The sequence below is a fragment of the Phodopus roborovskii genome, unplaced genomic scaffold, assembly GCF_943737965.1.
Source record: "Phodopus roborovskii unplaced genomic scaffold, PHOROB, whole genome shotgun sequence".
NCBI classification, from domain to species: domain Eukaryota; kingdom Metazoa; phylum Chordata; class Mammalia; order Rodentia; family Cricetidae; genus Phodopus; species Phodopus roborovskii.
The window spans coordinates 1,568,151-1,590,303 of NW_026126744.1; the positions used below are offsets into that span (position 1 = coordinate 1,568,151).

At 37.0% G+C, this 22,153-nt stretch overlaps 1 protein-coding gene across 7 annotated transcripts in view; it reads left to right on the forward strand.

The window, feature by feature from the left end:
- Nucleotides 1–22,153, forward strand: part of Cacna2d1 (calcium voltage-gated channel auxiliary subunit alpha2delta 1) — a 413,204-nt gene that overhangs the window by 311,967 nt on the left and 79,084 nt on the right. For all 7 annotated transcript variants that reach the window (XM_051174924.1, XM_051174923.1, XM_051174922.1 and 4 more), the window contains exons 8-10: nucleotides 10,037–10,106; nucleotides 12,192–12,242; nucleotides 13,986–14,085. In XM_051174924.1, the coding sequence (XP_051030881.1) occupies nucleotides 10,037–10,106; nucleotides 12,192–12,242; nucleotides 13,986–14,085 (221 nt within the window). The remainder of the gene's footprint in view (nucleotides 1–10,036; nucleotides 10,107–12,191; nucleotides 12,243–13,985; nucleotides 14,086–22,153) is intronic.

Consider the following 22,153-nt stretch of genomic DNA (forward strand, 5'->3'; position numbering starts at 1 on the left):
CTTAGGTAAAAAGCCTAAACTATCCTCAGGAGGACACAGAAACACTGCAGGTGAAAGCCTGTCCTGGCTGCCCACTGTGTCCGTCTGAACTTGCGGCAACGTGTTTCTTCCTTTCAGAAAACCAATCTAATTAAAATGTCAAGAGCCACGCATCACTACATGGAGATCGCAGTGCAGATCATTTAGTGATTAAGAAGAAAAGAAATTAAGCCGGCGGCATTAACAGATTTCCTATGAAACCTGAGAAAAGAAGTAATTAGGACTAACGTCATCAGAGAGGCTTATGAACTATAGATTAAAACTCAAGTAAATGCAAAAAATCAAAATGGGCAAAGGCTTTCTGGGGAGAGAGAGAAATAAAAAGAGGTGTCACATAAGAAAATGAGGAAATGAACCAGTGCTAGTGTGTGTTGGTGAGCCAGCATTCTGGTTGCAAAAGGAATGGAGTTGTGTTAAGTCAGTGGCTGCTAGTAACAATATGAGACCTTGAATGACACAAAGATACTATGTAGATAGAACAGTACAGCTATTCTGGGTATTTGACTGCTGTGTGTGTCTTTCTAGAAAGAGGAAGTCTTAAGGGACTGTCCTCAGAATGCATTGCCGGGAAATGACATACGTGGAAATATAAAGAACTGAACAAAGGAAAGATCAAGTAGCAATTAAAAATGAGACTTCTTGAATACAAAAGATGGCGACACCTGAGAACTAACAAAAATATTAATTACTGATATAAATGATGGCCATACATTATAATTTGAGTGAAACTTGGAATATTGTGTTTGTTTAGTGAAAATAGTGTCATTGGTATTTTCATCTGGGAGCAAAGTGATAAGTTCAGTTCTGAACAGCAAAGTTTGAGGGAAACAGCTTCACATACAGCCGAGCACAAGGTTTTTACTTTTAATCCTGTGCATTGCTCGCCGTGTGCTGCCGTCATATGATGTGTGGTGTGCAATATGTGTTGTATACGTGTGAATGAGCCAGTACAGCCTGGAAGACTTAAAACAGTCCCGTGCTTCCCGGCATCATTTCCATCCCCTTGTACACCTGTCCCTTATCTAATCATTGTCGTATTTACACCCTGTGGCTCACTAGGCTCTTCTGGGAGCTGTTCAACTAAGGTTCTGTTCACAGTTGGACTGACTAAAGTGTTTTCCTCATTGTTCATAGGTAGTTAAATAAATGATAATTTAAAAACTGAGAGTTGTTTGTAATTCAGCTGGCAGAATGAACCCTCTCCCTAAAATATGTCAATGAGTATTGATAAACCCTTCATCTGTTTTAACTTCTAAATATTTCTGATCCTGTTCTCCTTTCCTTTATGTGTTGAACCATGCCATCGTTTTTAGATGCACACAACCCTCTTCAATGTGCTGTTCATTTTATGTTTGCTGGAACTGATTAGAGAATTCAAAAACATTTTATCTAAAACACAGAGATCCTGTGCACTTCCAAGATCAAGAATGAAAGTTTCAAAGAACTGTACCACTGTAATCACCACCATCCAAGGAGTTTTATTGACTCATGAACCATGGAACTTTTTCTTGTAGAACTGTAATTTGCTTACACTTCAAGCTTTACCATATGTTACTAAAATGGGGGCAGTCAGGGTTAGAATTTTCCCTTAGAATTTTCCAACAACTTTTCCCCTCCTGTACTTCATAATACTCGCTGTGCTCTTGTGATTCCTGAGCTACTTAAATGATTAAATAGGTACAAGCATTCTTTTTGTTGAATATTCTACTTCAACATATAACTTACCACTTAATCACTACTTCTGCTGACAGCAAATTTTCTAAATTCTACTGAAGATGTTTCATGTGGGCACAATATATAATAGGTCTTTTAAAAATTGTGGTGTTCCATCTTTAGCCACAGAGCAGTATCTCTGTATTTGAGTTTATATTAACTTGTTTACAGTGAGTGAAAACAGAAACAGTAGAGCCAACAAAGTCCTTCTCCTAATAATACAGTGGCATGGTCTGAACTTTGTTCAGATTTAAATTTAAAAACATTGGGCAGATGAGATGGCTCAGCGGGTAAAGTGGCTTGCTGTGCATGCTGGCCATGTCAGTTTGAAACCTAGGTCACATGTAAACCTGTAAGCCTACTCCACAAAGTTGTCCTCTGACCTCACATGAACAATAATACTAATAATAGGTTATAGGTTAATAATAGTTTATTATTAATATATGATTTTATAATAACAATTATGCCATATCACATAATATTATTGCATTTGTTTTACATATTGTACATATAATATTAGTTATAAAAATTATTATGAAGGCTAGGCAAAGGAATTAAAACTGATATTGTAAATACCCTGTTTTTGAAGTAAGAACACTGAAAGAAAATCATGACTCAGATAGCCCACGATTAGAAGAGAAGGAAAACTTACAAGCATTTTAAAGATGAAAGAGACAAAAATAGGTCTGATTAAACAACTACAGTGTGAAAAGCAGGTGAAAGATTGACATTGTCCACCAGGTGGCATTTGCCTTTCTGGGCCCTGTAGACCATCCAAAGAGGACCACAGCCTACATTCCCAGTCTCCATCCCCACACAGCCTTTAGTGTGTAACTATAGCCAGCTTTTTCCTTTTTTCCTTCTTTAATGTAGTCTGTATCTATTGTAGTACATCTACCCTTCCTTTTTGTAATTCTATGTTTGTTTAAAATGCCCACCCACCTTGTGGGCTGGGAGACAGGCAAGGAGGGGGGAGGAGGCAGGAGGATGGGAGGAGATGTGGGAGGGAGAACTGTGGTTGGAATGTAAAATGAAATAAAAAAAATTAAGAGCCCACCTAGCCATATGCCTCTTATCTACCACTGAAAATGAAAGACAAATACCTCCTTCCATATAAAATCTTTTCCTAGATCAGTCTTTCTTCTTTCATCCCCTTGGGGAATTTCAATCCATCTGTATGGAGACAGACTTTCATTTTATATTTTTTTTTAGAAATTATTTGCAATACACTTTTTGTCTAAACACTGAATCTATGTAACCATGCTTGGAAATAATTCATGATGTGTTTCTATGTTCCATAACTTCCAACATAGTTTCTTTCATGTCATGGAGAGTAGTACGTATTAGGTTATTAAACTTTATAATTTTAGTACAAAGAATTGAAATAAAATTCATAGTAGAATTTCAGAAAGGGTATAGTGTCTTTAGTAGGTCAAACGTGTTTCATGTCTTTCTTACCATATTGAAAACACGTGCACCTACTTCTCATAGACAATGCAACATCCCAATAAGTTTGTACATGAAACTGATAATCAGGGATGTGTTGACTGTATGCAACTCTCTCCCTCGTGGAATAAGAAATTTCCTTGATTGATTGCCATGTAGCAGAAAACCAGTTATGTTCTATGCCTTAATCATTTGAATCCAATGTAATAAACAGCAACTTCCTCTGTAAACAACTACAATGAGACTCTAATGTGGAAAAGCAGCTTGGGAAATACAGGGTAACCACTGATCCACGTTTTTTATTAATTCCATCTGGGAGAAATCCTCCTAGCTTTAATAAAGCAAGTTTTGATAATTAGATTATCTCGGTATCAGCATTCTGTGAAACTCCACCTTTGTCTAAAACAGTGACCTATCTGAAGGAGAGTAATTGGGACTCAGCAAATTCCATAGCTTGTACTTTTCTGGTGTACTCAAAAGTGTATTGGTTTGTGAATAGTGTTTCTGCAGACTATACCTAAAGATTTTTTAATACTTTAAACAACATTGGCAATCTCTATTAGCTGGATTTCAGCTTTTTATTTTAACGAATTCCTTTTATATGTTAAACTTATTTGAGTTAAATTTTACTATGCAACCCTGGCTGGCCTGTGAAGTCCAAAGTTCCCAAGTGCTGGGATTAAAGGCATGTGCCATAATGCCCAGATCAATGAATTTCTTATGTAAGCAATCCCATTTCTAAAATTTTCTCTGGAACTAATTCTTGTCTCTGACATCTTCTGTATACTTCGTAGGTTCCTAATATAGACTATTTCAGTGTGCTTTTTCTCAGGGGTAGCTTGCCCATTTGAAGACATCACTGCTTATAGAAAACTTGTTTTTATAATAAAGAATTTAAGGCAACCATACTTGAACTCAGTAGGATAAACACACACACACACACACAGGGAAAGAAAGCAGAAAAAGGAACTTCAGCAAGAGAAGGAAATGGGAGGCTAGAGGAAGAGGAAAAAGGGGAGTTAAAAGGACCAACATTTATTATAGACATATATCTAAGTGTCAAAGAATAAACAATAGGAAAAAAAATAGAATTTGCTATTCTTTCGATCTGTCTATACCTGTGGTAGAGGTTGCTAGCTGTTCACAAAATTCTGTCATCTGTTTCAATGTAAGAATCCTTTTGCAAGTGATGACTTGACTCAGGAATTCATTTTTTAAAGCTCATCTGTGTCTGTGGTACTCAGAGCCAGTTCATGTTAGGTCTCACACAATAATAATGATGATGATGATGAAGATAATGATATTGACGATGATGGTGATGAAGGAATTCTGCCATTTCATGCCTTAGACTGAAGTGATTTGGTTGTACCTTCTCACGACTTGCCTTTTATGGTTGTATGTCTGTTGGTTTGAGAGCTTTGGAAGTGGCAGGCTAAGAGAAACAATAACTCTGATTGTCCTAGATCTCTGCATAATTGCATATTTGATTTGATTTCTTTTCTTTTTGTTATATTGTTTGTTGTTTGTTTTGAGACAGGTGTCGTTGTGGAGCTCTGGCTAGCCTGGAACTTAATATGCAAACCAAGCTTGCCTCAAACTCAGAGCAGTTCACTTGCCTCTGCTTCCAAAGTGCTGAGATCCAACACAACCACACTCAGCATAGAGTAGATTTTATGAAGCACATGACGAGTAATGCCTAACAGAGAGTCCTACTAACAAATAGCATCACTGTGAGAAGACATGGGATTTTTATATTATACTTTAAGGCATTTTCTGTAGTGATATTAATATAGATTCATCTTTTTATATTCTGAGTGTTTCCAAGATAAATCAAAATCTAAAGAAGCGAGCCATTTTCTTTTCTACATCCTCTGGCACTTCAATTTGAGTTTAATATCTGAACCCACTTAAAAAGACTACTCTTTCCTTCACCCATTCTAAAGCTGTGGTACAAACTAGGAGCTATAGAGAATCTATTTCGCAATGATGATAACTGTAAATTTTGTTGGGTGTATAAAATGAGTCAATTAGGTCTCTTCCTTTTTAAAAAACAAAGAATCACAGTTGCTTATGTTTTAATTCAGTATGTGCCTAATATTCTATAGGACATGATTGAGATAAGCCTATCATTGACACCAAAAGAAGATCTGTGAGAGTGTACAGGCATTGTTTTAATTGTATAAAATGTACTGCTTTGTACATTTTCATGAAATTAATTGAAGTCTCCTAGAGTTATTAAAATACATTTGAACTTACCAATGAAGTGCAATTAGCTATCATTTGAAGTGATGTTTCTACTAATAAATGACATGAAAATATGTTGCTGGAGCTTCTTTCTCAGCCTGGTCCCACAAATGCTTCAACCCCATATAAACACATGGGTGCTATATTAATTATTAATCTGTTGGACAATAGCTAGGGCTTCTTATTGGCTATCTCTTTTCTTAATTCTTAACCCATTTCTATTAATCTAAGTATTAGCTTACGGGAGAAGGATCCAGACTTCTTACTCCTTCCTCTGCTACATAGTGTTCTTTCCACACCTCACTGCCTACCTTTCCCAGAATTCTCCTTGTCCCTAGTTCCACCTATCTTCCTGCCTTTCTTGGCTATAGGTCAGTGTATTAATCATCAATCAATAAGAGAAACATACATACAGAAGGACATCCCCCATCAAAAAATGGATAGTTTTTATTGTTAGGCAACATTTATCATGTTAGGCAACCAAAATCTGCATGCTTTCTCAAGAATGTTCCTGTAGCACATGATACCAGTATTCTGAGATCATGTACAGGACCTCCCTCTCGTACTAATGGATCTGTCATTGCATACTCCAAATATTATGGAAAGCAAAATAATATTGTAATAGATTAGCAGGCAGAGGACACAACTACAGCTCAGCCTCTTTCTGTATCTCTCCCTCCCCACCCCTCTTTGGTTTTGTTTTGTTTGTTTTGGTCATGGAAAATGTTCTCATAAATGATCATTATCACCTTAATGGAATGTTGCAGAGATATTTAAGATGAAAACTATCCCCTTTTCCAGGTCCCTGAGAAACTCTGGTTTCCTTTCCAGAATGTAGTTCTACTATGAATGGTTATGAAACATAATTTGAAGGAACTACTAGTTGATTTTCCATAATTTTGACCTTGGATAAATAACACATCACTTAAATACCATGTTGGAATTTTACATGCTAATTAGTGATATCACAGAAGAATTTATGTTCTTTAGTTTTGCCATAATATAAATACTCTAATTTAGCATAACTTTCTCTTAAATATACAAGAAAATTTATGAGAAAATAACTATTTTAAAAATATATACCACCTAAGATTAGCAAGGTTATTAAAATTTAATGTTCTTGCCCTTAATGTAAATTATAGCCTTTTAATTTTCTTGTGTTTTTAAAGAAATTTATAGCTCATAATAATTCATATCAGTAGATTTCATTTAGTAGTCTTAGTGAAAGCAAATATCCCCAACATTAAAACTTACAGATGGTTGTGAGACAGCTACCCCAGAATTGTGGGATGGGCTAAGTTAAGGGGTTTCTTGGGGCTTGCTGATTGTCAGTAGAAGGTGATTCAATAGTAGATAGTAGACCTAATGTCCCTCTCTGGCCTGCAGGATCCTGTTGGTGGATATATGTATATATATATATATACACACACACACACACACACATTTGAGCATTTATCTGCCACATAAGTTACAGACATGCACACATAAACAAATTGGAAAGAATTATTAACTGTAATAGAGATTGGAGTGAGGTTTGTTGGACTTCTGGAATTTCATAAAGAATTTATGAATGCCAGATATGTTATAAGATAGTCTAATCTATAGTGGCCTCTAAATCTGAAATACAGTTTTCATGGCCCAATACTCTGACCTGAGATCCTAATCCTCCTCTAGAGGCACGGTATGTCTCTGAAAGGCAGATAGTCAATAGGAGGCCATATTGGTACAATTTGCTAGGAAATGATCCTCTAGGATTACTAATGTTAACAGGAAGCTCTGTAAGAAAAACAAAACAAAAAAACAAAAACAAAAACAAAATGCTTGGGGGGTCCTGAGGATTGTGACTAACTCAGTGTCAGTAAGCAATTACTGGCTATTAGAAGCTTAGTGGATCTTCAGAAACTACAAAAACATGGAGAAATAGGGAAAGTGTAAAACAATGGGAGCTTGAGTCTGGGAAACACATATACATTGCAGTAGACAGACACCAGACAATTTACTCATGGTCAAGAACACATGAGCTAACAAAACACATAATACAAGAAATACCCCATTCTTACTCAGTGTTTTGCATCATATGCACATAATACATGGGAATGTGCTAATTCGGAAAAGTATTTTAAAAGTTCAGATCATTTTAATCAAGCAAAGGAATGCATTATAATTAAAAGGTAAAGAATTTATAAACAGAGGCATGGCATTGAAACTTGTGTTCAATTTCTTTAAATGATTCATTTATTGAGATAGTAACTGATATTTTACAGTAATAGTTAAGAGGGAAGTGATGTGTCTATCCTCATACTTGTTGCTTAATTCTAAGAATACCGCAAGGAAAAGTGTGGTATTTATATCCTTGATACTTTAGATTGTAAGGATGAAAACTGAACAAATTTTAGATAAATAAATTTAATGGATGTTATTTTAACTATGTCACTAATTGGTTCTTTGGGGATTGCTATATTTAAACTTACAGTTTATGTAAATGTGATTAGTCATTTGAAATGAATAAGTCATTTCATAATATACCTTATGCATATGTAATTTCCCAGTCAAGAAGGGCTTCCTAAGTTGTGTGTGTATTTTGACATACTCTAATTGGCCAAATTATCTTAGTTGGATAATAAGCCTGGTTCTCACCAACTGTCTCCATAATTTCCATGATTTCTTACTAAAGAAAATGAAGAAATGTATCACAGTGCATATGTCATCTGAGTAGGAATCTTCTTGAGTCACATGTCTAGATACTTTCAACGTATGGGACTTCCATGCCATCAAGCTGACATGCCGTTAATGAACTAAGTTTACTTGCCTTCTGTAGGCCCAAACTGTGGGTGTGCACTAAGAATTTTAGTGCACTTTGATCAGAGTGTTGACTTTATTGGAATAAGTATGAATCAGTTACATTTTAAAATCAATATAAAAAGCCAATAAGTTTTTAGTTTCAGTATGTAGTTTCAGAAATACGATAGTTTTTGAAACTAATAGATGAATGACTTTCTGCTTGAATAAATTTACATCATTCAAATAAATTTGCAAAGCTAAAATTTTGTTTGTTATCTTTTAAACAGTATTTATTGCATGTATGATAGTTGGAATGGACTTGGTGTATCTACCCACATACACCAAGTCAGTTCTAAGACTACCACAAGGAAAAATGTGGTACTCCATCATACCACCCCCTTCTTGTTCTCTCTAAGTCCTTCAGAACCTCTTAGCCCATCTGTGTTCTCTTTCAACTTATTTTCTCCTGTTTCAATTTACTTTGCATTTTCCTGTATACCCTGCTGAGTCCAATTAGAATTGTCCACATGAACATGGGCAAGCTACAAAGCCAGCTACTATATCTCTGAAGGAAACCAGCTCAATGCTGCCTCCCCTAATTGCCCTCCCCTTGAGCCTCACAAGCCTCTCTTATTCCATGCTAGACTGCTTACTGACTTGATCTTGTGCAAGGCTCACAACTATAGATACGGTGAGTTCCTGAGTGCAGCTGTCTTGTCATGTGTAGAAGATGCTACTTGGTGGTAGTCCTCCCGCCATCTAGCTCTTATAAGCTCTGCATAACCTTTTCAGTGACGTTCCTTGAGCATTAGGGGGAGATGGTTTGGTGAAGATGCTTAATTTGGGGCTTGGAAGTTCACCATCAATTTTTCTCCACAATGCCAGTTGTGCATCTGTATATTCGTGTCTGTCTGCTATAAAAGGAGCTTCCCTTATGAAGGAAGAGAACTACAAAAAAAACCCACCAAGGGTCTGTACTTACAAAGCAGTTTGACAAAAATAATCATAGTTAACTTTCACTGTAGTTTAATCACTTATCCATAATTTCAGCCTGAAACAGAGCATAAACTTAAAATAGTCATTAGAAATGGAAATTGATAAATCATTTCAACAATATTCATTATTTATTAAACATGTGACTATGAATTCTATGATAAGGCTATGTTATGATAACAATCCAAGAAAAACAATATTTTTATGAGAGAAGATATCACTTTTTTTCCCTTGGCTCACTTGGAAGTCCTTGTAGGCCATGTTGGCGTTGAACTCATAGAGCCTCTACCTCCCAAGTGCTGGAATCAAAGGCATGCACCACCATTCCTGGTGAAAAATAGTCTTGAACTCAGGGACAGTTTGTATTGGATGAAAACAGGATGAGCAACTATCTGGAAGCACCCTTTTCCTTAGCTGCACTTTCTCTGTCAAGGGAAAACGTCTAAGTTAACTCCATACAAATTCCTGTGGCTGACTCATGTGACAACATGAGGACATGGCTTACACTGGTTTCCTTTTCTACTGTTGTCTTACTTTCCAGTTTTAAAAAGAAAACATTGGTGACATGAAAATGTTATTTTGTATTTGAACATTCCTATTGATTTTGTTGATCAAGCTTAATTACCTTTGTGTGTGTTTGTTGGGGGGCACGGAGGGCAGAGAGCAGATTACAACTGTCTCCATTTCTACCAGGTGTGTCCTAGAGATGGAATCCAAATTGTCAGTCTTGATATAAGCACCCAAACCCCCAAAAGGTGTCTTGCCAACTCAGTCATGCTTATACTTTGACTTGGTTTCTCTAATATATTTTGTCTTTCAGCTTCTCCCTGGGTGGATAATAGTAGAACTCCAAACAAGATTGATTTGTATGATGTACGCAGAAGACCATGGTATGAAATTTTTACTGTCCCTAAGGATAAGATCAATGAAAGAGGGTTCTATTATTTGTTAATATTTTCAGGGTAAATTTCTGCTTAGTGGGATAGGTGTCATCTCCTTATATATAATGGCATATTTTCAAAATATAAATGTGATTAATAACAAATGAAAATGATGAATCTAGGTAAGAAATGGTGGTGAACAGTGTTACAATGATTTTTCAGACTTTTTTTTTTCAAATGGATTACTTTAAGTCTTATATTCAGTTTCAGCTTGCACTCTCTTTTTGCACTCTCAGGATTCTTACTTTGATTGGGGTAGAGCCATAACAGAGAGTTGACATAGAATCAGAGACAATATGCTTCTGGCAGTAAGTTAATGAGGACTGGCCCCAAGCTAAGAATGCTGCCCAAGTATATCTATATAATTTAGATTTGATTTCCCCCAAAGGCATTCTATTTGTTTGATAGTACTAAAATAATTCATCATCCTACAAAACAGTATGTTTGGGCTTAATGAAAAATAACTCTTAAATTTCATGCCTTTTAACTATTGATTTTGAGTATCTAAATTTAACATTTAAATTGTAAATATACTATTTTTTAAGAGTTCACATGTACAGAGGTATCTTGTGCCTTTTTCATTCTAATTCTTAAGTACAATATTGATGAAAAGAAATCTTAACATTTTAATAAAGTCTATCTGCTTACTCAATTAATAAAGTCCCTATTATTGAATTTTTCAATTGTTTCCAACTTTGTGCAATGTTCACAAAAATTCTATGCAACATAGTGATTGATTGGAAGAATATGTATTAATGACTTTTAGGTGTCCTGTTTAGTATCAAATAGCTGTTTACATGAACACCACCTTAAGCAATAGTTACCAATATTAATATTATTAATAACATCCCTACAGTTTGTTACTTAATGTAAGCAAGTACTACTTTATAACACAGTTAGTATTAAGAAGTGGTGATTTTATGGGAAATGTAAGAACAATGTGTCAATCATCCAAAGCAAACACTGCCCTGATCTTTTCATCTTCCCACTGAGAAGCACACTGGGACAGATGCTAACCAGGACAGTGTTAGATTCTAGCCATGAGCCGGATTGTCTACCGTGGGAAAAGAGAGGGACTTTTCCTATTCCTGCACAGAGAGAATGTAGTGGATTGCAGGCAGTGCCCTGAAGTTCTTCCTCCATGGAAATCCTGAGCAGGTAGCAGCTGTGCTCTAGATGGTTGAGGATGAATTCGCCTGCTGTCAGTGAAAAGTTGAGTCTTCATGCAGCCCTTCCTTCTGAGGAATGTGGACATCTGGTCCCCTTCATTGTCTGTTCCCCTTCAGTCTCTAGCCAAGCAGTGTGTGTGTGTGTGTGTGTGTGTGTGTGTGTGTTTGTCTATCTGTCTCTATCTATCTCTCTCATTAATCATCTGCTCTCAAATTTATTTCTACATAACTTCCTCCATAAATCTACCCTAAAGTATCTTTCCAATGCAGAGAGGCTTGTTCTGTAAGAGGGGTAGGATGGTAGAATTAACATTTGAACTGCTTCTCAGCGTTATTCTTGGACACTTTAAAGTTTTAAGAGTTTCTGCTTTGAATTCTTAGAAATAACATTATCCAGTGCTTAATTTCAGTTATTTAATGGGCCTGTTGTGTTTCCTTTTGTTTAAGTTGCTTTTTCTTCAAGTTTATATTCTATGTATCTCTTTGCATTTGGGAGGTGGTATTTAAAATTATAGTTTGTTATCTACTACAATGAAAAGCTCATAATTGGAATTTTGTATTTTCTTTCTTCAGGAAAAATTCCTTTTGGAAACTAATTTTATGCATGGCTTATGTTAAATTTTATCTCTATCTTTTCCTATAAATATTTGGAAAGTATGCTTTAAAAGCCATAACTTGAGCATCTCTAATGTAATCTTAAATATGTTTTTTTTTTTCAAACTAACATTTCATCATTTACTATGGTTGTAATAGGATGAGTCTGTGCTTTAACCAGATCTTAGCTTCAGAGATCTATGAACAATAATACAGCAAATATCAGTGTTAGACCCAGAGGAAAAGAAGTGTTTCTGTGGTTCTGTTTCAGGTATATCCAGGGTGCTGCATCCCCCAAGGACATGCTTATTCTGGTGGACGTGTGAGTAGTTGAATATTATCTTTTTATCTCTAAAGCATGAGAGACTTTTATAGGTAATAGTAGTTTTCTGGAAGTTAGCAATCTGTGATGAACTGGAAAAAATTAATGTGATGATTGCATATGCAAAAAAGCCATATTAAGACATTAACAAGGGATCAGGAAGTTGGCTCAGTCAATAAGCTGCTTGTTGCACAAAATGGAGATCTGAGTTCATTTCTCCAGCATCTACATGAAAAAAAATTTTAAATGACAGGACAGGAGTTTGTGCCTGTAATGCTAACTATGGATAGGGTGAGACAAGATTCCTGGGGCTTGCTGACTAGATGATCCAAAGGGCCAGTTTGTCCCAGCATTACTATGTGAGCCAGTCTTCAAGAACTGGTACAGAGTGGTAGAGAAAAATACCTAACATCGACCTCTGACCTCTACAAGTGCATATATGTATACATGCGTGCACACACACTCATGCATATCACACACAAACACACATACACAAACACACATACACAAACACACATCACAAACATGTCACACATGCATACACATCAAATACACATCACACACACACATACAAACATGCACACACATATTCATACATATACACATCACACACAAATCACACACAGACACAGATACACACACACATAAAAAACACACACATGCACACACATCACATACAGACATACAAACATGCACATACATATACATGCATATACACATCATACACATCACACACACATCACATACAGACACAGATACACACACACATCAAACACACGCACACACATCACATACAGACATACAAACATGCACATGCATATACATACATTACAAACATACAAACGTAACACTTATGCGCATACATATACACACAAATGTAGGCATGCACATGCAGATGTGTGCACATTGATGAAAACAAAACTAGAAAAAGTATTTTATTGAAAATGAAAAAAATGCTATTTGTATTTGTATCAAAATGGAAAATGATGACAAATTATTTCAAAATTATTTATTATTTCAATTTAAGTTTTCAATTCTGAACAATATTAAAGTATAGAGTTATTGAAGCTCACAGTTCTTGTTACTAAACTAAAAAAAGAAAGAAAAAGAAAATATAACTTAATTGGTACTTAGCCATAAACAATTATATTGACTATAGGCATTTAGATCATGTTAAATGTTATCAGTAGGACATAATATACATGAACAATTTCTGCGTTAATATTTTTTGTTAATTTATTATATTGTTGCAAGTTGAAACCATATGAAAATCTGTATGCACCTATTTATTATGTAGAAGTGGGAGTTCGTTGCCTAGAGATGAGCCCTCCCTTAGAGGAGGTGTAGAAACAGGAGAGATGAAGAAACCCTGCAGGATCTGTTCTTTGGTCTGAGGAGCGAGGCATTTGGCCACATACCTCATCACAGCTGTGCAGCTCTGTTAATTTCTTCTATCCATTTTTTCTATTGACTTTTATTTTTTAATTAAAATATAATTATATCATTTTCCCCTTCCCTTTCTTATCTTTAAAGCTATACACTTTCTCTCAAATATATGGCCTGCTCAGTCTCTATGTTAGTTGTTTGTATGTGATTTCAGGGCTAACCACTTTTTTAAAGACAGAATTATATTTTTATTTTTATGTAAATGATCCTGAAGCTGAAAAGATCATTAACTTTCTTTATGATGCTGTTTGTTAAATGACTGGGGAGTAACATGTGGATCCATTTGTCTGTTCATAGGAGTGGAAGTGTGAGTGGATTGACTCTGAAGCTCATCAGAACATCTGTCTCTGAAATGCTAGAGACCCTCTCGGATGATGATTTCGTGAATGTAGCTTCAGTGAGTATGAGTGGCTCTTTTTTCTGAAATACACCTATCTGTCTCCCTGGGCACTGGACTCTGAGGTGTCCTGAGCTGGTGTAGGAATGGTACAAGCTGGTTATGAGCTGTTCTACACTACCTTTCTGAGGTCCCTAGCATTTACATCTGTTTAAATGATGAATACTGAATGAAAGGCATTCCTCTCCTTCACTCTATGGAGCCTGTATAAGTAACGTGACCCCTTCTACCCACAGGCACCTTCAGGACATCTGATTAAGTAGCATCTTGCAACATGATTGAACAGTTAATTGCTTGTTGCTGGTTATGCTCCTTTTGACCTGGTCAACTAACCTTATTGCATTGTGGTTTTTCTAACAGAAGAAAAAAAGAGGCAATTAAATTTTCTTGGAAGCACCTTAGACCTTATTGTAGGTAGAAAGTACAGCACTCAGTGGAAATGAAACAAGATATGCACATCTCATTTTCATCTATGTAATTTAGGCAATGAATTTCATGGTCATTTTCTGGTGGAAGAAATCTCATATTTGAAATGGTTTTATTTAGGGAGATATGGTTGAAGGAGGAGTGTGCTTTGTTAACATTGCTTTGTATTGAACCATTGAGAATGGATATTCCTCTAAAATCACTGGTGAGGATGAAACTATAGTCTGCATACAACTATCTCCCTTTCCTGGGTTGGTGGAAGCAGGCGATTATTATAATACTAAAGCTAATGATGCTTCAGGTAGCTAGATTAGTAATGCCACAATAGAGAGGAGTTGATCCTAAAAAGGTATTCCTGGATGATAGTATGGGTGGGATGTAGAACCCACTGTGGACAATGCAAGATTCCTTGGAAAAGTTCTCATGGTGTATAATTCCCAGGGAGAAAAAAGAATGAAGCTATTCCATTATTTTTTCACAGGAACCCTGTGAAGCTCTTATTGAGACACAATGGCATGAGGACCATCTCAATGAATACTTAAATACTTACTCATCTTCAATTGTGTAGAAACATAGAGATTACAAAAACTTTAGAATGGCTTTAAATGTTGCTTTTGGCACAACAAAAAAGAATTTGTCATATGTAATGGCCAGAAAATATTCAATATGGCTAATTTTTCTTTTTGGCTTCTTCAAAACCTGAACATCAGTCTAGGTTGAAGTAGTTTATTTGCAGAAATATCAGTACTAGCACTAGGTAAAGAGTAAGGAGTGAGGCAGGGAAAAGGAGAATCTAGGCACTAAGACTTTAATTAAAAAGAAAAAAAATTACTTAGAAATTCTAGAAGCCACCTGGAGTGGTTGTTTTAGAGGTGTCAAGCCCCAAACCCTAGGAAGCTGACATATTAGCCCCCTCCATGTGTAGGCAAACAGACTAATGGCCATACACAGGTATTCTAAACATGAAAATTATAGATTCTGTAGGTAGGGAGCTTATCAGTGTCTAATGAATTAAAAAATCTGTCTAACCACTATCCATGGTGATGAAAGTATTATTTTTAAAAAATAATAATATTTTATTAATTCCTGAGAAATTTCATACAATGTATTTTCATCCTCCTGTCCCCATCTCCTCCACGACCTATCCCTACAGCTCCACCCAACTTTACATCTTCTCCTTGTAGTAAAACCCACAGAATGCAACCTGCCCTTGGGCTGGCAAGGCCATCAACTGAAATACTGAGCCATCTCCTATTCCCAAGAAATTCTTTTTAAAAGTGCACATTTATTCCTTTTAGAGAAAGATGCTTTCCATGTATTTATTGAGGAATTACATAAGGAAATCTATATTGGGGTCCTAAAAAAAAGTATGTGAACTAAATTATTAGTTTAATCTAAGTTATGTAGTTCTACGTGGGGCCATGTGTGTGTGTGTGTGTTTTTTTTAATGTGTTACTTATGATGATATGTTATTGTCATCCACCCAAGTCCACAATTAACAAAAAAAATTATTTTTTTAGCTACTGTGTTCTATGTAAAAACTGTCTGCACTGGATGCATTAGGAGTTCATTCTTCTGTAACATTTTGCTAAAGATATACTATTATTTTTAGAAGTTAGTCTCTAATTAAATAGAATTTAACAATATAATAGTATGGAGAGTCTCCGGGAAGAAGGCTTTATATTTTGCCATGTGCTGTGGGTAGCTTCTCTGTGTGGGTATGACTGTATGTTGTTTGTGTGTGCCCATATTTCTGTCTCTGTGTGTCTGTTTTTCTATCTGTGTGTGCCTGTGGATATTGTGCAGTATGTGTCTAGGTATGCCTCTGTCTATGAGTAGTAAGAATACTTACATGTATTTATCTGATGTGTGTGTGTTTGTGTGTTTCTGTGTTTATATCTCTCTAATGCCTCTGTGTGGTGTGTGATGATTGTACATCTGTTTGTGTTATGTGTCTGCATGTGTTTTGAGTGTGTGTATCTGTGTATATCTATGTGTTATGTTTGTGTGTGTGTGTGTGTGTGTGTGTGTGTTCATGTGCATGTATCTGTGTTGTGCACATGAGCCTGATGTTTTTCTCTCTGAAGTTACTTGGAAGTCAACAATATGATTTACAGTTTACAGTTCATGTAGCTTCAACAAGGTCTGATAGCAAGGCACTGAGGAGCCCTGGCAGAGGCTCTCCGTGGATTCTTCATGGTCACTTTTCCCCCCAAAAGCCTTCAGGTACCCAAAGATACATGTTCCTAGAATGTTTTCATCCACTCAGAGACTTAACATACAAACTCCATTAGCACTTTGCCATGGTTGCCTCGAACCACTTGTCAGAAAGCTCAAGCTACCACTCAGTGTTAAGTTCATGTGTGAGTGAGTCTCTTTTCTGTGTTTGTTTAAGGCCATTTTTGTGCCTGAGTCATGTGTAAGGTGAAAAACTAAGGCCACTTCATTGTTAAATGTATTCTGCTGTCTGCAGGCTGCCTTTGTTGCAAAAAGGAAGCCTGCTGTTAGGCAAAGTATAAACGCAGCACAATGCAGCTGCATTCCTGCTAATCTAGTTATGTGCTTTGATAGGAGTAGTGGTAGATGATAGGAACAGCAATTCAATCCCAGCATGCACTGATTTACAGGCAGAACTTCTAGTGTTGACACAGCGAGCTGAATTTGTTTATGAATGTGAGGGAGTCTGATGCTTTGGAGTCAAATGCTGCATGACCAGTGGGGGATGAAAGGAAAATTTGTGTTGATTGTGGGTGACATGTTCAAAGTTAAAAACCAAAGGCTGTCCCAGCATCCTTGCAGCCAGCCACATGCTTCCTGACTTATGAGTTAGAGCAGAATGTTGACATTGTGTCTGGGACCTCAAATCATTTTTCTTCCCAGAAGTTTTTGTAATTCATGGTCTTTACAAAACTCTGTCTTTGATTTCTCACTATAAAAAAAGAAGTAAAGGCTGAAAGAAGTGACTCAGAGGTTAAGAGCATTTGCTCCCCTTGTAAAGCACTGGAGTTCAGCTTCCTGCACATACCAGCTCGAAGCCTCCTGGGAGTAAATTTTCAGACAGCTGATACCTTTCTCTGCCTCAGTGGCCATCCACACATAGGCACACACACACACACACACACACACACACACACACACACACACACACACACACATAAATAAATAAAATAGCAAAATTCAAATTGTTAAAAACAATCAAAAGAAGAATCCTTGTCGGAGAGGTCATTTTCCCCCCTTTTTTCTTTAGAAAAGCAAGTTCAATACTTTGTCGAGGTTGTAATTGTTAAACATTTCTAGCACTCACAGTCAATATCTAAATTCTGGTGCAGCATTAGGAACGATGCGCACCTACAAGTCCTGCTGAGAAGAGACAGAAACCCTGTTCTAGTTGAAAACTTTCCATTGACTTCCAAATCAAGCCTAGTTTCTCTGAGTAGAGGCCTCTACATGAGATGGGTCTGTGCTTGCCTTTTAAGTAAGTCATAGCAGTGGGCATTTGAAGAATCTCAATAGTTTATTTTCTCTCGCTGAAGAATCAGCGAGCCAGTACTTGGTCACTGTTGAAAGAGGAATGGCAGGCTGGCAGGCTGTAATGAACTTGAGCCCAACACAGGGGTGTTTGCATGTAGTAGAGCTTAGATCTGTGTTAGTACCTTCCTGTTCCCTCCTCACAGACATTCTTGCTCTTAAAGGGGCTGCTGGAATTTTAGAGAGAGACCAGGGAAAGTACTAGTTATGTGAGCATGTGCAAGTTGTCCAAAGCTTACATTGGACAGTTTCCTTTGGTTTAAAGGGGACACAATCACATTTAATTTTCTCTAGCATCATGAGTGCAAAAAAGAAATGTGGTGTGTAAAATGTTATTATCATAGTTCTTATTCCTGTTGTAATTACCATCTTTTGACAATCCTCTGTCAATTGCAGGTAGGCAATGGGTATATTTGATGCTGGTATGTTTCTTCAAGTCTATGCCTTAAAAGCAATTTTCTCAAAAAAAAAAAAAAGTGTATATTCGAGGGTAGTGAAGCAGCGAGAGGCTCCTCTTTGCTAGATGTTTACATAGCAAAATAATTAAGGTACTGTCTGGAGTAGAGGCTAGGCAGGCAGAAGACAGTTCTCATGAGAGGGCAGTGACTTGACCTCCTGGAATTTCTGCCCAGAAGCAACCTCACTGCCTGTTTAGTGACCCCCTAGTCCTCCTGCTGTCACCCTGGAGTGACTGGGTCTTGACTGTCCTCTGCAAAGATGTTACTCCAGCTACTGCAGCTACTGTGAGTAACAAACCGACCTTGTCTCTGACTCAGAGGATTACTTTTGCCTGTTATCTTCAGGCCCTTCAGATTGCAAGACCAGAACATGACCATTTGAGATGCACTGATTCTTAGGGGTGGGGCATGGGTTCTGCTTTCTGGGCAAGCTACATTTCTATGATCTATACATTTCAGGGTTTTGTTTTGGGGTTTGTTTTTTTTTTTCCTGAAATATTTCTTATGTGTTCTAGGCAAGGTTGTGACTTTCTTGTCTTATTATTTTTAGATTCAGTTTAGCATAGGATAAGTTGTAAGTTTTTAAATATAATTTGTATTTACAAAATTTACAAAATTCAAAACACCTTTTGAAACAGTCTTTGAGCTTACAGCTCAATAAAGTAAAAGATGTATAGCCTGCCAAAAGAGGTTTGTGAGTAGTGAAATCTCAGCAAGTAATTTCATTTCACATCTGATGAAATACCCATCCATCTAGATTCAGCAAAAGTTTATGTTGCCCCATAGCTCATTTATGTCAATGAGCAAGCAGATGGATTTTTATGTCTGTGCTGCTTAATTGTGTATGCCCTGCAGCGTGAGCCTGACCTGGCAGTGTGAGCATGACCCAGCAGTGTGAACCTGACCCAGCAGTGTGAACCTGGCCCTACAGTGTGAGCCTGGCCCTGCAGTGTGAGCCTGGCCTGGCAGCTGTGTTAGGCATGGTTAGAGATGCAGAATCTTTTTTTTTTAAGATTTATTATTTATTATATAAACAAAATTCTGCCTCCATGTATGCCTATGTGGGCACGAGATCCCATTACAGATGATTGTGAGTCACCATGTGGTTGCTAAGAATTGAACTCAGAACCTCTAGAAGAGCAGCCAGTGCTCCTAACCTCTGACCCATCCCTCCAGCCCATCTGAGCAAGGTATAGAATCTTAAGCTCTGTCAGAGTCAAATCTAGCTAGTCCTCCAAGTAATCACCACACAGTGGTTATGGTGGCATCACTGATAATTGTGTGTACAAGAAGATCCCAAACCACTATGGAAGAGAATGTCAGGGCATCAATGCTTATTAAGGAGAGGCATTTAGCGTCTATCTGAGGCTTCTAATTCATGTTGTAATTCATGCCAGTCACTATCTTAGATTTAAGATCGTGGTAACTGAGACTTAAAATTTGGCTACTTTTACTCCACAGTCATTTTGTCTTGGTTTATGAAGTTCCTTATCTTTGTCTTGACCAAATGACAAACAGCAACGTCAGGTGTTTATTCAAGCTCACTAAGAAGGTGTGTGGTCGGTCCATCATGGCCCGATGGCATGAGGAGTGGAACTGCTTCTCAGTCTGTGGCAACAGGAACTGCAGATTTGTGTTCTCATTCCTGCAGACCAGGAAGAAGAAGGAAAGACCCAAGGCCGGGTCAATCACCAACGAGCCAGTTCCTCTAGCAAAGCCCATTCTCCAAAGATTCCGCAGCCTCCTGAAACAGTGTCACCAGCTGGACACGAGTTGTTTAGGCATGAGTGGGGGATGCATCACATCCAATTTAGAAAAAGGGATATTTTAAATAGAAGTAGATGAAGAATTGAGGTCTCTAAAAGAAACAAAGCTCTTTCCTTTTACTCTTGTATTTTTAATGTAAAGATTGTTGTTTTTTATGTGGTGTTTTTAAAATACCACAATGAAAGTATACTCTGAAAAGAATTTATTTTGAGAAAGGACAAATTTGACATAGTTGAACAAGTCAAACTGATGAAGGGTTTTTTTTTTAATTTTAAAGGATAGGAGAGAATAGCATAATTGCCTTTTGAGTTTATTAGGAGGTGCTGACAAGCCAGATAAAGATTTTCTTAATGATATGGTGCACCAAGCTTTGGGAACTTGGAGATTGGTTACATGTGCAGTTTTCCCGGAGCAATGTGACTCAGAAGGTAAGGAGGCAGTTTTATGCTGAACTGAGATGTTGTTAAAAATAGTACTGTTGTTGACTCATTTGGAAGCCTTGGCAACTAGGAAAAGACTCCATGTATTTCAATACTAATTTGTTATTTGTTTATTCTCTTAATTTTGATTGTAAGAAAAAAGTGTCTCAAGCTGGCTTGAGCAATAAATTGGCCAAATTATTAGCTTGTTTACATTTGTGTGTTTTTATCTCAATTATTTAGTAGGATAAAAATCAAATGAACTTATAATATAAATGGCTACTACAGGTATTTATTAGTAGAACCCACAAACTAATGTTTTTACTATTAAATAAATAATAACCCCATTTAACCAATTCCTAAGAGGCTAAAAATCATGTTGACATTTTAGATGAATATAGCACAACTTGAAAGTGAAAGACTAGGGCATGGAATTTGTGTTTTCTATTTAAAATTCTGAAATACAAGCTCTTCATCGTGAAATGGCATTTAACATGTTTTCGTATTCCTTTCAGGGTAAAGACTGCCGTTTACTTTTGTCCACAATTGTTTAATCATTTTAATGCTTAGCTTATTAATCCACACTTATAGCATCCTTCTAACCACATTTCAAAATGGAACTGTGAAATTTCCCCATCCCTAACTCTGTGCTTTATTGACAATTTCTTTTAGAACTATTTTTATTTACTTGTACATAAACATGCTGTTTGTTTTGCAAACACCTGTGTGACTTCAATGGAACTGTATTCAATCCAGTACAGTCCATTCAGGCCTTGTTCCTCTCACGGGCTGATTTTGTTGGTCTGAGGTGCCTTTTCATACTCTCGTTGGAGATGTTAAATAGTGTTGCTTAGAAACTGTTCCTACCTGCTCTAGGGTGTCTTAGAGATATTCACCGGTTAGAGATGGACTCTGCTTGACTGGATGTGCACCACGGTGCTTCCAGGCTTACCTGCATACCCCCCCCCAGACTTTCAGCATTGCTCAGATTCCTCCCTGCCACCTCCTGGACAAGCATAGCCTGGAGGGAATCCCTGTGCAGTTACTCTGCCTTGTTATTCTATCATTCCAACTCACCACACTTCTCTTTATGGCATTTCTCTCCAACTGGTATGTTATAAATATTTGTTCTTTGCTTATTTTCTATACACTCTTTCCTCTACAAATGCTTCTAGGATTTCAAAACGGATTATTAATACATTTTGCAAGCCTTAGTTCATTCTCCAGAATCCATGTAAAGGTGGATGGAGGGAACCAGCTCTCTTTTGACCATCATGGCTGCACTATAGCATGTATGAACTCACATACAAAACCACAAACACACACACATGCACACATGCACACACGCACACACCACATGCATACCACACACACGCACACACATACATACAACACATAAACACACACATACCATACGTGCCTGCATGAGCACACACACATACACACAGCTTCTATACACACACACAAGCA